The sequence below is a fragment of the Bombus bifarius genome, unplaced genomic scaffold, assembly GCF_011952205.1.
Source record: "Bombus bifarius isolate JDL3187 unplaced genomic scaffold, Bbif_JDL3187 scf7180000010271, whole genome shotgun sequence".
Lineage (NCBI taxonomy): Eukaryota > Metazoa > Arthropoda > Insecta > Hymenoptera > Apidae > Bombus > Bombus bifarius.
The window spans coordinates 1,126,155-1,143,538 of NW_022885586.1; the positions used below are offsets into that span (position 1 = coordinate 1,126,155).

The 17,384-nt window shown below is 43.2% G+C and overlaps 1 protein-coding gene across 1 annotated transcript; it reads right to left on the bottom strand.

Moving 5' to 3' along the window:
• Positions 1–930: 930 nt before the first annotated feature.
• On the bottom strand, positions 931–16,148 carry LOC117216527. The gene is made up of 3 exons (XM_033463284.1): positions 13,543–16,148; positions 4,039–4,202; positions 931–1,639 (listed from the first exon to the last, which is right to left on the bottom strand). The coding sequence occupies exons 1-3, from the start codon at positions 15,086–15,088 to the stop codon at positions 1,397–1,399; spliced, it is 1,953 nt and encodes a 650-aa protein (XP_033319175.1). The 5' UTR covers positions 15,089–16,148; the 3' UTR covers positions 931–1,396.
• Positions 16,149–17,384: the final 1,236 nt, after the last annotated feature.

Genomic DNA, 17,384 nt, shown 5'->3' on the forward strand with positions numbered 1-17,384 from the left:
CGATATTTGTGATTTATTTTAGGAACTTGTTGCGACATAATATGACGTTTTCCTTCGCATCGCACTTTCTACCCTAGACGTATACGAATATTATTTACAATTATGTAATTTATCATAAATAGATACGTGTTTTCAATTCATGTAGATCTAGAGCAACAGTTGGAGAAGAGTTACAGTCAAGAGTGTTCAATCTTTTCACAAGGCGCTTAGCCATTGCGTTCTAATCGATGGTTTTATACAACTATTGCTGCGAATCGTCGCGTATATATATAATTCCTCCCACTTTATACCCATTAATATAAGCCATATTTTCTTTTCTTCCCTTTGATACGAGCCTTCGTTATGTAAACATTTCAAAACGACTCGGGGGAACACCGTAAAGAGGATTCGATTAATTTTCTAGGCATATCGCTGCTGATAACGGCAATCGTGCGCATGCACCGGTCTGACATGGGCTCGAACTTGTGTACACTGCGTCTCATAACTACAAAACCACCCAGAAACATTCAATTTTTATCTACAGTGTTATGTATTAGTCACTGAGAAGTCACATCAATGAACTTGATAAATCTGAGAAGTAAGCGACGATGTTACGAACACCGTTTTTTAAATCCACTTTACGAAACCACCCAGAGATTTTCAATTTTTATCTCTATCGCGTTACGCGTTAGTCACTCAGAAGTCACACGAATGAACTTGATATTTTTTAAGTCTACCTTACAATCTATCGTTATTCGTGTAATTTTCTCGCGATACGCTTTTACGCGATAACGTACGTCAGTTACGAATAAACCTATGGAACTTACGAATTTAATCGATTCTTCAGAATTGAAATGAGAAATGAAATTGGAAAATTAATAAAAAAAAAATAGCGGAATCGATCGGTGTGATTTCTGAGAGGTTCGTGTAAAAATCATTTTGTACCTCGTACCTCCTATAAGAATTGAAAATTTGAAGATACTTTTGTAGCTACGAGCTGCTGTGTATTTATGCGTGTGTGCGTATATGCGTGCATTATCCATCGTATTGTTCCCTATATTTACATACGAGTTTTGCCATGTTACACCAGCATGCGTACAGTATAAGTCGATACTTACATCATACATGCACGCGACTCTATTTGCGATTTGTTTGTGAAATCTAATCGATCGATTTGCCATTGAATCCTTTTTGCACGTACATCTCTCCGTTTTTCGATCGACTAACGATGTTACTGTTGTTGTTGTTGTTGTTATTGCGTAGTATTAAAAATTCACTCGAGAAACGATCGAACATATCACACCAAGTATCAAAGATATCAACAAGAGATTTAATCGACAAAATGACGCCAAGCAGCAACTTACATCGGTTGGTTCACATTTGGCACACCACTGGGTCGATCATTTTGGTCAGAGTTTTATACCACGTAAGGTCGATAAAGCGGCTCCTGAAGTTCGGTCGCGTTCCTCTGCGTTTCTTGTAGAGTACCTTTGCTATCCTCCTGCGGACTCGGCGAATTTGGATTCGGATCACCGCCAGTTTCCCTCTCGCTGCTTCTCACGTTTCCTCCGTCCTCGACCTTATTATTCGCCCGCGCCTCCTGTTGTGCCTTTTTACTCCTTTTCCATTTCATTCGTCGATTTTGAAACCAGATTTTCACCTGAATTTTAACACACATTGCTCATACATAAATTTTAATGGCAATTATCCATGGGGTGCATAGTGACGTTCGAGTAAATGGACGTGGAGAAGAAAAAGGAAGGTCGTCTATAAAAACGTTAAAGTAACGAAGAAGTTTGCTTTTTACTATGGTACAGCGGAGTACTGAAACACGACACTGAATCGTATCGCTCGAATGCGAAAAAATTGTAGTCGCGTATAGGATACAATACGACCCCTTAAATCGCTGCAAATATACCTAAGTACATGGACTCGATATTTCCTTGCCGAATCCCACAAGAGAACGATGTGTAAATCCTTTGGACAACATATCACGTGCTTGAACCTCCCTGATGTCTCGTTCCCAGCCCTAGTACGTCTTCACCCTTCGAGGAAAGAAACGTGCTTTCTTCTCGCGATAATAGCTACAGTCACTCACGAAAGTATTCGAAAATTTTTATGAATATATAGAACGTATATGGTAGGAAAGTTTTTAAAATTTTACAATCTGTACCGTAACTGTGCTGTAACCAGACACCATTCTCGTGATCATAGAAATTGGGTTATAGAGTTGGTAACATTTGAAAGCGATCGAATATTAGATGTTTATCGCTTATAATTGATAAGAATTTTATTGTCAAGCAAATTTATTAATTAGAATCGATGAGATTTTTATCAGAGATCTAAATAAACAGTTATCTTTCGCTTTTTAAAAAAAAAACTCTGTTCGAGCTGTGAAATTTTGATGGAAAGAGATGTTACCCTTAGGAACTTCTTTAAAATTCTCATGAAGCTGATACTCTAGGAAGTGTATTAAAAAATGTTCCATAAAGTGAATAAAAGTAGCGAATTATCAAATATTATCTTTATTTAACGATATAATATCGAATTATTCATATGTTTGTCGAGTAAAAGGTACGAAAGTCGTAACATGAGGGGAAGACAAGTATTCTTGTCAAGAATAATACCTAAGTAACATTTTTTAACGATTTAAAGCTAAGCAAGCTACGAAACGTGAATTATCTGCATAAATATTACAAACAAATAACATATTCAGAATATCGATAATCGTAATAATTATTCGATATTATCGCGATACTATTGAGAACATTTTTAATATCGACGAACAAAATATCTTTCCTGTCGTAGAAAAATTGCTATTCTCGTATTTTACAAGTTCTGTCGAAACTAACACTTTTATTTTCAACAACTATCTTTCATCTGTCCTCGTCGGAACTTGTAATGCGAGAACGTTTTCTAAAAAATGTTCCGCGGTACACGTTTTAAATGAGATCTATGAAAAAGTTCCATAATTCTTTCGATCTCTGATTTTTATTATCTTGATTTCAAGCGAAATACCTAATAATCCCTGATGTTTTAGTAAGTTTCTACAGATTTTTCCAGCTTATCTTGTTTCTCGTAATTGTCCTGATACTTGTGATCGATAGCGTGTATCGAATATATCACGATTAATTAGATTTAGTATTAACGAGTATTAATATACTTGGACATGCATTTCCTTCCTTTCGTCGATACCATAAGGGGAAGATGAAGGAACGATGTGACGAGGAAACGCAACGACCGGACAATTCGGAAACTAAATGCTTCAACTTGAATCAGTTGAATATCGAAACAAATCAGGGACTCAGTCTCCCATAATTCAGACTTTCGTTGCTATTTGCCGAGCGATCCGTCAGAACACGTAAGCTTCAAAGTTATGTTTAAGTTGTTGAACTATGCAAGAGATTCGCTCGTTCACGTTCGCCCCGGCAAAGGAGAAGGGTCCTGGATTATTTCACCGATTTCTCTGGAGGCTTTTTCCCTTTCTTCATTCTCTCTTCCATTTTCTTTTTTTACACCCACGTTTTTTTTTTTTTTTTACTATACTGACGACTCGAATTGCCGCGTCTTTCCTTAAGTGAAACAAACAAAAAAGAAAGAAGGAGAAAGCAAGAAAAAGAAGAAGAGCAACGACGAAGGAAACTAGAAGGAAAAAGAAGAAATTAAAAGAGAGAATGAATTTGAAGCGATTAAGGAAGCTATTAACCCTCGAACAGCAAAGGCTGGGTCAATTCTGGCTCATGCACATACCATATATAGATAGTTCACCCTTGTTACTTTCAAAATCGTCATATTTTTTTCGCGTGCATTTATGTTACATTATCACTCTGTCAAATTATACGAACGATTTTATTTTCTAAGTAAATTTGGTTATCACGCGGGAGCGAAGGGCCTTTCCCTTCGCACTGTACGACTATCGAATAAAATATTCGGCTCTCATGATAACAATGAATCAGCTTCCGCTGGACGAGGGTTGGTCTATTATGCATGTATTCGATTTAATTCGGTTTAGCGATTTGGTGTAGCGATTCATAAAGATACAGATGAAGCAGCGTTTACCTGTGTTTCCGTGAGCATTAACGAAGTGGCCACTTCGAATCTCTTCGGTCTGCTAAGGTACTTGTTCTGTCTAAATTGTTTTTCCAATTCGAGTAGCTGTTGCGACGTGAAAGCGGTTCTCGGCCTTCTCGTTTTTCCAAGGAGGGCATGCTGGGCCGCGCAACCTGTCGATGATAAGTATATTTGGATATATTTAACATACTTGGCTCTTTTACGCGAAAGAATTCTTTTTTTTTTTTTAAAGAAACATTGTCCGGACGGTACACGCTTTATTTTATGATACGAGAAGCATCCTATTATCAAAGATTTTAATTTGCAAAAATATACGCTTTGTCATTCTCAGGCTCTGTTTTTAATCGCGTTTATAGAAACACGAATTTGCATGAATATTCCGCAGTCTGTTATTCCGAGTCTTCTTGTTCGACGCTCACAATTGAATGGAATAGAAGAAAATCAGTATTGCCTGTTATTGATAATGTTGGCTCGAATTAATACTAATCGCAAGGAGAGACCAATAAAAATCATCGAATGCTAATGCAATTACCGCCAGTGTAAATCCCCCTGGGCTGCAATACTATGATTTGGGGTTGAAAATAGGAAGGGGGAAAGGTAGAAAGGGAAGGACAGAAGACGAGGGTGACCGCCCTAACGATTAGCCCTATGAACGGGTCTTGGCCAGACCCGATTTTCTCTTCTTTATGACTTTATACGCGCAATAAATCAAAACGAAATTCGACTTCCTTCGCGAAGGGAACAACAACGATGGATCGATGATTATCACTGTCAAATCGTACAATGTATTCTTCAAGACGCGTTGCATTTTGCTTATATAAACGTAGACTATACACCCTCTATCGTACACACTTTCTCGTCCCTTAGAATTTCGATAAACCAAATTTGTACGACATTTGACTTATCGATAGCGATAAGATTCTGTGTTAAAACGAAAATTTTGATTTAAACCGTACGTAACGTTGGCTCTGGTAACTTACATCTAATGAAAGAGGAAAGACCAGAGATTTCGCCTATCCGCGAAAAGATGTTTGATGCGTGAGCGCATCGTCGTCGTAGCGATCTGTCAACATCCTAAGGCGGAAAAATGAAACAGGCCCATGGTGTTGAATGTTTGACTAAGCGGCTGATTAAGAGCGACATAAGGGTATCGCACGTTCCAGATTAATCTGGCTGTACGCGCGACTAAACATTGCCATGTGTACAAACATTGACAGCCGGTCACACACTTGCTATGTAGGTAAATTGGTGGGTCGCATCGTAAGCTGAAAGCGTTTGGAGAAAAAAGTATGGTGAACCGCGTTGTAAGATCTCGATGCGGATACACCGTACTTTTCACCGCACCTGCATATCGTATAAGTACTTAACACGTAGCATAATGGTGACTTACGAAATCGTTTGAACATTTGTCATACAAGATCACCGTAGACCGTTCAAAATTTGTTCGTGATCGCATATGGAGAATTACAAGTAAATTGCTATAATTTGACGTAAATATACCTTAAAAATTTCTACGATCGAACGTAACGAATATCGTACATAATAACATATTGCTATCGATATTACTTCCAAATACAAACCGTCTATGGTTTGGTTTCGTTATTTATGTCGGTCGTAGATATATTAATCGTCCCTCGGAAAGATGGTTTGCCACCCGCTGAGCACATATGGTTCCACGATTTTCCTTCTTTTTCTCCGTTCCCGTCGCAATTGCTATCTCGGCGGTCGCTTCTGTTCGCCTCTACCGATTCTCTGCTATTCGTATTATTACATATTTCCGTTAAATTTGATCGAAACCAATAATCGTGCGATTACACAGACTTCGGTGCAGAAGACTTTGTAAAATCGTGCGAGATAAATGCATAAACGTTCGTACTCTAATTCTAAAACTTTCATCTATTTCGTAAATACGAAAAGAACGATGTTTTTTAAAGACTATTACAGTCTGTTCAATCTAATTGAGACGTAGCCAATGTTACAAAATGATCGAGTTATTATCAGTTTCGTTTTATGGGCTCTTTTCTCAGAAAGCTGAATCGTCTTCGAGAAACAATTTCGTTCCTCTCTCTCGTTACCTTCGATGTTTCCTCGGTGAATTTTGATTAAATCAAGCGAAGTCGAATGAAAAAGCGAAAGCATCGATACATAGTGTTGGGAAGCCACTGGAATTGCACGAGTGCGAAGGTGCCAGGGAGAAATGGTGCAAGTTATGACAGATGTCGGTAAACAAGAAGGGCGGCGCACCATCGAGTGGACAATCACCATTTTCGTGCTCCTCTGTGCAGGGTGAAGCAATGGGGTGCTGTTAAGGTTAACGTCGTTCTCACCCCGCTACACTTTTATCATGATAATTTAATTTATTTGGGGTCCTATTAGCCGCTTCACGCCAGGCTGCTCTTAAATCATGCTGATCACCATACCGGTAAACACCAGCCATTATCTGTACTTAACGCTATTCTACCCCACTATTGCTCATATTTCCCGCCCCCCACCCGGCTCAACCTCTTACTGTACCAAATACACACTTCTCCAATTTGTGATTCCATTTGGTATCGTTACTATCGTCTTTTGGTTTTCTCTTTGTCGCATCTGGTCTGGTTCGAAGGGCGAGGAAGTATTTGGTAGTTCGTCTTAGTCAAGACGTCCTATTTATCATTTCAAAACTGAACACGATGTCGTGTTAATGAAATAACATGTTCTGTAGATCTGCATTTATTTTGGAAGGAAATTGTCGATACGTAATACGATCGTTAGTGAAACGACGCGAGCCGTAAAAATATTCTGCCACGGATTACGAACATATAATTTCGATAGAACGTACGACCAGCTTCAAGAGACTAATTGACAATGGACCTGCTGAGAGCAAAGGTGGACTAAGCCATAATTTTTCTAAATGGAAGTTTACGTTTTAAATAGGTGGAGTTAATGCGCAGAGGTTCGTTCAATTGGGCAGTAGTCAGAATTTTACATGTCAATTGTCGCAGTGAATCTTCCCTATGTAGTCTGTACATATACGGTTCATTTCCCTGTTACTTTTGCTTCCATTCTACTGCAATTTCCTGATCCTCCTCGTTCATCTTATCGATCTTTTCTAGTTTCCTATCCTTATTCGTATCTTTATCCCTGCTTCTTTCCTCCCTGTTTTCGTATTTATAAAATGAAACATACTAAAAACGATCAAGCATATAAACTCTTAAAAAGAGTAGTTACATCGTTCCTGAAATTTCAGTGGTCGTAACGCGCACTCACTGGAACCATAGTCCTACTGGTAACTTTATTTTTCTTTTTCTTCTCATTTCTCTATTCTACTTATAAAATGAAACTCATCGTCATCCACCGTTCGATTTCTACGTTGCAATCATCGCGGTAAATCCTACTACACAGTCGGTACATGCACGGCTCCCTTCCCTGTTACTTTTCTTCCCATTCTACTGCAATTTTCTGATCCTCCTGATTCCTCTGGTCGTCGATGCGTCCCGTAGTTTCGTATTCTTACTCGTAACTCCATTCCCGTTCTCCTCGTTTTCCTGCTCCCTGGTCCCTCCTCGGTTTCCCTTGATGGGTGTGAACGGGCGTGTGTGCACGCGTGCGTGAGTGCGTGCGTGCGTTCCGGGCGCGTGTTCGCGCGCGCGCGCTCGCACCAGATCTTGCTCCCTCTCCTTGTCTCGTATAGCGGCGGAAGCTCCGCCTGCAGCCCCTGAGTGCTCGATACGACCCGCCCCCAAATTCTCAACCCCTCGTATCAGAGGTGAACGAAGACGAGGCGAGGGTAACGTCGGTGGGTATCCACCATCCCTCTACAGCCTTGATCGCGAGACGTCATCGACTCCCGCTTCCACTTGCGCCATACGATTGGAGATCCGCGGAAGCCAGTGGCGAGGGCAGATGAATACCGAGCGAGGAAAAAGTTGGCCAACTTTTGTCAGAGATTATTTTCTCTACCCAAAATGGTTGGATTTAATTTGAAACTGCGCTCCGTGAAACTCGCCGCGAATCACGTCATAAACATCCAGAACGTTACCATTTACTTTTATCATCGGGCTACTACTAACTGGACGAGCTCCGCGTCTGCTTCCCCTACCAACTACGCCAGGCGTTGCGGTAATCATCCGCAGAATCGACGATTTTATCCGTTACCATTCTCGCTGTATATGTACTTGATTATCTATCGTACGATTATCTATCGTAGAATACCTATTTAGGAATAAAATTCCGGCTTCTCGCTTTAATTTTTCTCGGGCATCTTAATTATCTTGATTAAGGAGGGCGGAGCGTGTACAGACATTTCGATTTCCTGATGTTTCACTTGGAACGTGTTCCCACGAAATTAAAACAATCACGACATCCGCAGCGATTAAGATGTAACGCGTTAAAAATTACAAGATACTTGGTACAAGCGTATATTTCGTATAGCAGGATTATTCGTTTTATTGATGAATCTCGATATTCGGTGGAACCTTATTTAACGCGTATTCTACGCTTAAGACGAGTGTTCGTGCTATGTACCGAGTTTTTATCAAACGAACGTCTTGTAATCGTTATGTACGCTTCCGATCTAGTTTCCGATTCGGTCAGCACAATCAAGACAAACGTGTGTCTCGTTGTAGCGCTAATGAAACTTGCAATTGTTTCGTACAACGCATACGATACGAACGTAAAAGTTTCTATGTTTTCGACTACTTTCGTCAGCCGGTGGTGTACATCGAACACGGTCATATTTATACACGACGTGTACACGGAAAGCTGTGCTCTCGTGTCATCGTTTGCACGAGACCATGTGGCTACGGCGCGATCAGACCAGATCATAGAGATATAGGATGGTTTGGGCGAACGTGGAACGTTACACATCGGGTAACCAAGATCTGTTTGCTTGCGGGCGGCCAAACTAGCTGGCAGCTAATTCAGAAACACCATTACCGCCTACATGCCTATAGACAGGTAGACTGACGCGACCGCTACTGCAACGCCACTAGACGTTTTCAACGTGTTTCCATGTATCTATCTACTAACGTTCCTACACACTCTGCATACGCGTTTCCGATTTCTATGTACGCGTATATAGCGTGTCTGCGCGCGCTCACGTTTATGCACATCACCATCTTTCCCATATGTGTACGTCGGTGTGCAATTAATTGCTGGTTTCTCATTTCTCAACCATCATCGACGATATCGTATACAATATCGCGAAAAGCTTCGTCGAGATTAATTCAAACAGCTCGAGACTGCTTTATCAAGGGAGGACGTGTTATTCGCTTGACGCGAACGTCCATATACTTTGATAGAATAATAGTAGTAGAAAGTAACGAGCGTACGACGTACTAAGTCGGAATCGACACGATTTTCGTCGAGGCTCGAACGCTCGGTAGCACGACTAACGACAATGATCTCTTACACGTTCAGGAGGATGACCAAATCGTACGTTTAACCCGAAAATGTAGGGAAACGATAGTTTCGATAATACGTAAACCGCGAATGTTTATGCAAATTCAGACTATCGTTCCAACCATTAAAAGCTATAACGAGTATCGCGTCGTAGGTATTTTATACACTTTCGCGCGTTATCTACTGTCCATCTTTAAATTTCCCAATACGAGGATCTTAAAGCTCCTCTTTGAAAAACAGAAAATATACTTAGAAATTATGACAACCTTCGCTCGTGGTCTTCGATTTCTATCGAAATTCGACTCAAAAACAATATGTACTACGATATAATCGTTATTAGGCGTTTTTTTTATTTTTCCGATCTCCTCGCAACGAAGAAAGGAAAAACATCGATACTGGTTAAAGTTACGAGACATTTCATACAGATAGATAAAAAGCGATTTGCGTTCTTGGATTGTTTCAAAGATGAGCGAAATTAGCTGTTGGAACGGTCTATGTAAGTCCGTGGAGTTTCCATGGCAACCTTAGAACGTCTGCGTCGGCGTTATGCTATCGTGGAGAGAAGGGCGAAGGGGATGAATAGACGGATGAATGACGCACAATTAACTAATTAAATCATCCGCCAACCCTTCGCGTGCTTCATCTCTCGGGTATCATCCCCTTTTGTTGGCAGACCTCCTACCATCTCTTCGACATCTTCCGCCATTATTTTTTCACCGTAACTTGTAAAGCGAATCTCGTTCCACGTTCTTGGTGAATTCGGAGAACGGAAAATCGACGAGACCAAAGAACTGTTGAGAAATTCAATCCGGTGCGACGACGTCTAATATTATATGAATTATTATCATCTTTCTCTTTTTCGATGCTTTTCGATTAATCGAAGTATCTCATAGTCTTATCCTATTCTTCTATTTACATTGTAAATTTTATCTCTCGTTTCTTCTTCGTGTTACTCGTCGTTTAATTTACCCTGTCATTTTTCGTTACACGTATTGCTTTACACGTACACGTTGTAGGACAATCAATAGGATCGTTGGAAAATCGAGAGAATCGGCCAGATTACGTGGTACGTTTCACTTGTATATTTTTAATATTAGCTAAGCGCGAATCGATAATCAAAGACAAGATCCATGTATTTTACATAGATCCGTGGGTCTTTTCCTTTTTTTCAGAAAGCTGTTCGATCGTTATTAACGGCGTGGCGAAAAGAAGATGCCAGGCTTAAAAACCTTCGCACGTTAAACACTGGCGTGGATATCGCGCAAGTTGAAAAGTCGTTTCGGTCGATTTCGATTAATCCGAATGCAAACTGGTATCGGGCGGATGGACACGCGGGGACACGGGAAACCGTTTTTAGTGTACACGAGGTAGAGATATCGGGATTTGGGATACGCCGAGGATGGAAGATCGCGAGTTAGCCGGCAGCCACCGGTATCGCACTAGTTAAATTTCGATACTGCAAAGCTCGACTCAAAATAGATGAAACACGGTGTTGTTGGAATATCGTCGTTGGTATAACGCGCGACAAATATTCCACAAATAAAAGCTCGCGTCTACCTGTTTTCCACCCTGCCTCTCCCTTCCCGTGTCAGCTCACCGTGCCGAGCCGCTGAGTCGCGTACTCATCGTTATTTACATAACGTCGAGAGCATACGAGAATGCGAGACTACAGGTGAAAGAGAGAAACGGCAGACAGAGACGGTGGACATAGGAGGAGGAGGAGGAGGAGGAGGAGGAGGAGGAGGATGGAGGGGAGGAGAAAGGGCTGAACGGGACGATACTCCCATCCAGCAATTTTTTAACAAGTCGTGTTCGTGTTCCCTGCCGACGCGATAACGGCCGCTTCAGGTGGGGCTGAATGCAACCGTTTTATTTTATTCCGCGAGACCGCTTTTTTTGTACCCGTTGCTCGTTTTACGCTATCGGGTTTTCGCCTTTTTCGTCGACGTTGGATTGCTCGGCAACTACCAATCAGGATCATCTGACAGAAAGTACCCCGCACTTCGCTCCGAACACCTCTCACTCTCTTTCTCTCTTTCTCTCTTTCTCTCTCTCTCTCTCTCCCTCTCTTCCACCCTCTCGCTCTAAAACACACACACACCCACACACCCACACACATACACACGCATATACACGTACAATCGCGTTCCGTTTACTCCCGCTCTTCCCCCATTTTTCTCTCTTTCCCTCTCTTTCTATTCTCGTTTATTCGGATTCGGTCCATCTCGGCATCCTGGTTCGCTACGTTCACTGACCAATTTGTTCGATAAAAGCTTTCGACTGATTGGCTGGACAACGCGACCACTCTCTTTTTTCTAAGCGTGAAATTTACCGTAGTAGTAACCGGAATCATCTTCCTTTCTCTCGTGATCCTCTCTATTCGCCGGATACTCTTCTTCATCTTTCCTTCGAACCTCGTTGTTATTTATTCCGGCATTCTCGTGACGTTTCTGCGCTATCAGGACCCTCTCGCGCGATAATTTGCTAATTGCGTACCAAATAATATCAGCGAACAGACGAGTGGCAAGTTACGGGTTACAGATAATTCTACGATCATCAAAGTCTCCCCGATAATTCTACGATTCTAGAATTTTCTACGAAACCACCCTTCTGTGTTTATTTCGATCGTGTACAGATAATTTATAATTGGCGATTCGTAAAATTTCGCCAATGACGTTAACTCGGTCGTGTAAAAGGGTTTCCTTCGGTGTTTGTGTCTTACGGTCCTGCAAACATTTATACAGAGTTCGGTGATGTTTGTTATTTGCTCTTTGAACACTGCTGCAGGTGGAAGCGAGCGTAAGATATCAGGGCTGTAACAATTTCCCGATATCTTGAAATAAGGGATGTTATATTTCGAAATGAACGGTACAGATACGTATTTTCAACAGTATGCTGCGAAACTGTCCCTCTGTGTTATCATTTGACAACCAACCTAAAAACTGGAGTAGCCAGTCAATATAGCATGGTAAAGAGTTACATTAAGCATGTAAACATTCGTTATCTACCTATCGTACGAGCAGTCTGTCGATCTATTTTATGACGTTGTTCGTACGTCAGGGTAACGTTGAACATTAGTGTTCCAAACAAATTTTGTCCCATCGATATATATCAATTTTAGACGACAGATATTACCACGGTAGTTTGGTCGACGTTTTAAAAACACGAAATGGTATTGTCTCGCCTTCTAATAGCGTAACGAATAATCTGAACGATAACAGACTTTCTATCTTTAAAACTTTTCGCAGCCTTGCTATCGCACGTCATTTATAATTTAGAAACGATTTGTGAAACAATTACAATATTAATTAGCCTTCCCTAGGTTGTATTATTTTCAGATAACGAGGAGGACAGAATGTTTATAAGGCTGTTACGGGTAGTAGTTAATCTACCTACTTACGTTTAAATATATGAAAATTCTAGTTTAATTTACGCTTAAGACGATCGATATCGTAATGAACACGAGCAAAGACGATAAAAGCACGTTAAGCCGAGAAGGAGAGAGTTTTCGATTTCGAGGTGAAGAGATTATATCGGTTATCACCGATTATCGTGTTTTACAAATGTTCCATATCTGCTCTCAAGACGTATTTTTATTATTAATTATGACTAAGTTGCGTATTTTTATGCAAATTCGTATTCCTACGCGTACGACCACGGAATTGAAACCCGAGCGAGAATTCGGATCTTCGTCCTCGAAACGTTAAAACGAGAAGTTTGGCGGTAAGTAGATGAGAGAAATTTGGAAATTTGACGTATCTTTGAGTATTATCGTATCGGTTTTATTACTCCGTATCGTCTATCGTAAAAATCGATTTAATCGAGTCGGCCAATTACCTACAAAGTATAAAATAACTGCGACTCGATTTGCTCGTAATTTTCAAATTAAACGTCGTATCTCGTGAAAAGCAGGCAAGCGTTCGGATAGCTATCAACGATAGCGCGCGTACAAGAAAATTCGCTGCGTGAAACGTAGAAGGTCGTAATCTGAAGTGTAAAATGTGAAATTCGTGTTCGATGGATGAAAGATCGATACGAAACGACTGGATGCTCGGCGAGTGTGAAAGAATTAGAGACGAAGCAGGGCATTTGGTAAGATTACTAACTCACCGGCTAAATCGGCGGGTAACCTCGGATACAACATTCCAGTCCTAGCCAACCACTCGAGTTGGAGTGGATGGATGTGATGCTGCTGAGGATGAGCACCGGCACTCTGCGAATGTCCGACGGGTTGACCTTCCTTGTGTATCGAATGAAACGCGCTACCACCGGCAGGATGATAATATAATCCTCCGGGATGTATGAGGGGACCACTTGGATGTAAGAGAAGCGCTTGATTTTGTCGTGCTACTCCCGCGTTGCTACCGAGCGCGCTATAATGGCCACTCGGTAAATTCGGATTACCAGGGATAGCGTTGCCACTGGGTTCCTCCGATCCAGGGGAAATCGGAGGGCTGGAGATGGGACTATGGCTCGCGTTGCTTCCGGAGCTGGCGCTTCCCGTTCTCGTAGGATCAACCTCGATCGAACCGTCGTCCTCGATATTTTCCAACCGATCCACTCGAAATCCTCCGTTACCGATGCCAGCGTTTTCTCCTTTGAAAGGCGTTTTCGTCGTTTCTTCTATCGATTCCACGCGAATACCGGACAAATGAGCGTCGCGTACGGATCGGTCACGAATATCTTGTCTGTCACTTGGATCGCGAATAACTTGTAAGTTCGACGGCGAAGCGAGTCCGTGTTGGACGACGGTTCTGTCGAACGGATGCAAAAGGCCTCCGAGGGAAGATGATGTTCTCTGCTCGTCCGTTCTAACAGCGCCGATAAGCGCAGTCCCATTACCAACGCCGACCGCAACTCCGATTCCAACTGCGCTCGCAGTTTCGGTTTCGCCTGCACCGGTGCAAGCGCGAGTACCGAGGTTAGTACCGGTAACGATGCCGGTTCCAGCGGCTCCGCTTACACCTCCTAGAGTGCAGGAGGATTCTCGATCGTGGCCACGGACCAACGAGTTCGTCAAACAGGGGCTCGCGTCGATGACAGAATTTCGCGTTGCGAACAGCGATCTTTGGTTCGGTCTATCGGATCGTTCGTGGTCCAGACTCTCCGGTTTCCCAGTTGCCCGACCGAGCAACGCGTCGATGCAGAACGACGTTTTCCCAAAGGAACTGTGACGTCTGTCGGTCGAGTGAACCGCGTATTCCTGCGGCGAGATTCTACCCGGCGAGTTATTCGACTCTCTGTAGTGACTCGCCACCGCCGATACCATTTCCTCGGTGAAACACTTTACACCGGTGTCTTCCGGGTCTCGAAAGAAACTCGCCGCCGACTCGTTCTCCTGCTTCGAGAAGGAAGGTCTCTTCGCCTCGTTCTCTTCGCGATACCTCGACATTCGCGATTCCTCACCGAGCTCCGAAGGAGAGCCGTTTTCCACGAAGCGTATGTTTTCCGGAGATCCGATAGCAGTCTCTCCTCTCACCTCGGAGCCGGGCGACCGCACTTCATCCGATCTCGGTGAACACGAACGATCGCGGCCCTTCTGCCGTACGGAGTAGCCGGTATGTTGACCCGTCTGTTGTTGTCGTTGCTGTTGATGTTCCTGTTGCCTCTGTCGCAGGTACGAGTCCTCCGTGATCCCTTGGGCGTTGTAATGCATACCTGGTTCGTGGTTTAGCGACCGTGCGAAATTCCTCAAATCGATCGGTTAGTACATACTTGGTATCGGTGTCGGGCCCCTTCGCGAACACTACTTTTCGATCGATCGTCTATCACTTGCAATTTCGACCGCGTTTTCTCGCTAACCGCGCGAGACTCGATCATACGCGTCTAAATGTTCTCGAGCGTCGATAGAAATACGTCAAGTCCAACCGATTCAACTGGAACGGTAATCGATCGATGGTCGATCGCTGTGGCCGATCGACTTCTGATCGGCGTACGGGACTCGATCGATCGATCGAACGACCGCACAACCGACCGACCGACCGGCCAATTCAACCAACCTCACCCTTTAATACGGAATCGCGGATGTTGCACGCGATGTGCGATTACGTTACGCGACTCTGTCCGTCTTCCGGGTTATCGTGTTCGAAACGAAACGCAAACGTACGACCACCGATCACCGATCGTTCACCGACGCGAAACGCGTGCGTTTTTCAGCGACGAACGAATCAACGACCGGTTTTGATTTCGACCGGCGATACGAGCGATTAGCTCGACGCCGCACCACAAAGTGACGTCGCGAGGAACCGCGTGTCCGTAACGGGAAAATCGCTCCCCTCTGCTACTGCGTATCCGCGGTCAGTCGATTCTGCCACGCCTATCGCGGCAAAGCTCGCGGTTCTGCCACGCCTACACCATCCCCTTTGTTCCCCTCTGCTTCGCCATCTGTTTCTCTATCTCTGTCATCGGTTCTCTAACCTCGGATGTCGAGTATCGGAGTTGCCCGAGTTCCTGCCGACTCGTGATTTCTAATTCTTCGCTGCGAGTTCCTCGATTCGCGATCGCTGCCACCCACGACGATTCTCGATTCGCGAGCGTTCGACGCAGACATCGCCAAGCCACTGCGAATACCGGCGAGCTTCGAGGCTCGGGCATTCGCAGCCTGAATCCCCGGGCGTCGCATTTCCAGCGCGAAACCAGCATCCAGTTCTGCCCTCTTTAGGTAAAACGTTCCATCTGGTAGCCGAGTTGTCGAAATTTTTCTCCTTCGAGACCCGGCTAAACGATAATTTGAACCACTCACGAGGCTATCTCGATGACGCGCGAATTCATTTTCGGCTCGTGCTCAGACTTTACGCTTGTTTTTTAATTGTCCGATAGCGTAACGGTAGCGTAGTCGGTTACGTGGCAAAAAGAGACGTAACGTTTCATTCTACGTTCGTCGTAATAAATTTCAGCTACTGAAAATGTTCCTTCTCGCCAATTTTCCCCTGTCTAGACGAAACAGGTGTTTCGTTCGATCGAGAGAGAGAGAGAGAGAGAGAGAGAGAAAGAGAGAAAGAGAAAAAATAAAAAACTTTGGATCCTAATAGTTTCGAGAGCCGAAGGAAACGTCAAGTTTCGCGAATCCAGAAATCAGATTTCAAGCCATCTCTGCGCTTTAATTAAAGAGGGCAGAGTTGCACGCTGCTCGCGTATCAAGGAGCAAGATCTGTATCTCGTTCGATCCGTCTCTTATGAAAGTAGGCGAGGAGACGAGGAGACAAGAAAGAACAGGGAGGGAAATAAGAGGCAAAGTTACGAAGAGTAGAGAGAAATAGAATTGCGAGTGGAAGTGACGAGAGACGAAGTAAGAGGAAAAGGCGGTACTGGAAGCGGCGGCAAGAGGACTGCAGGAGAGGAAGATGGGAAACGAGAGCAAGAAGAGACGGAGAGTGGATTCTCTCTTATGAAACGAGATTTTCGTTCGATCCAACAACGACGAGCACGGAATACGCTAAGGATAACCGATATGTGCAGTTGCTGGTACGTGATCGGTCGAGAGAAAACGGAGGTGGATGAACGATCTCTCGATTTTCGTTACATTTGTGTATACGCGTATATGGAATAAGATAATCTAAAAATAATTGGATAACGTTTGGTAAGAACGCGAAAGTACCAACGACGAGTTTACGTGCGAAGGCTGCGAGCGAGAGACACGACGGGTACCAACGGTTTTAATCGTTTGGAATTTAGGAAAAGTTGATCGAGTCGATAGAATCAACGATAAATGAAAGTTCCGCTGGCGTTCAAGCCCATCTACGTTTCGTTCGATCGTATGAAATTCGTGACTCTTTCCAAGGAAATATCGGTGATATCTGTCGCCTTATCGAGCAGCTAATAGCCGCCTAATAGGTATCACACCCAGTTTTCAAGTAATCGGTCTGTTATCGGTTGTCCCGCGATATTTTACGTGGGTCCTACAACGCATTTGCTTATCCTGCTGATAAAAAATCTATTCGTTTTTAACCGCG

Bases quoted from the DNA above. Each gene is read 5' to 3' on its own strand.
- LOC117216527 (XM_033463284.1), bottom strand. From the start codon at position 15,088: ATGCATTACAACGCCCAAGGGATCACGGAGGACTCGTACCTGCGACAG. The intron at 4,203-13,542 runs GTGAGTTAGTAA...TATCATCGACAG, and splicing joins GTTACCCGCCGATTTAGCCG to GTTGCGCGGCCCAGCATGCC. The intron at 1,640-4,038 runs GTAAACGCTGCT...GTTAAAATTCAG, and splicing joins TAATGCTCACGGAAACACAG to GTGAAAATCTGGTTTCAAAA.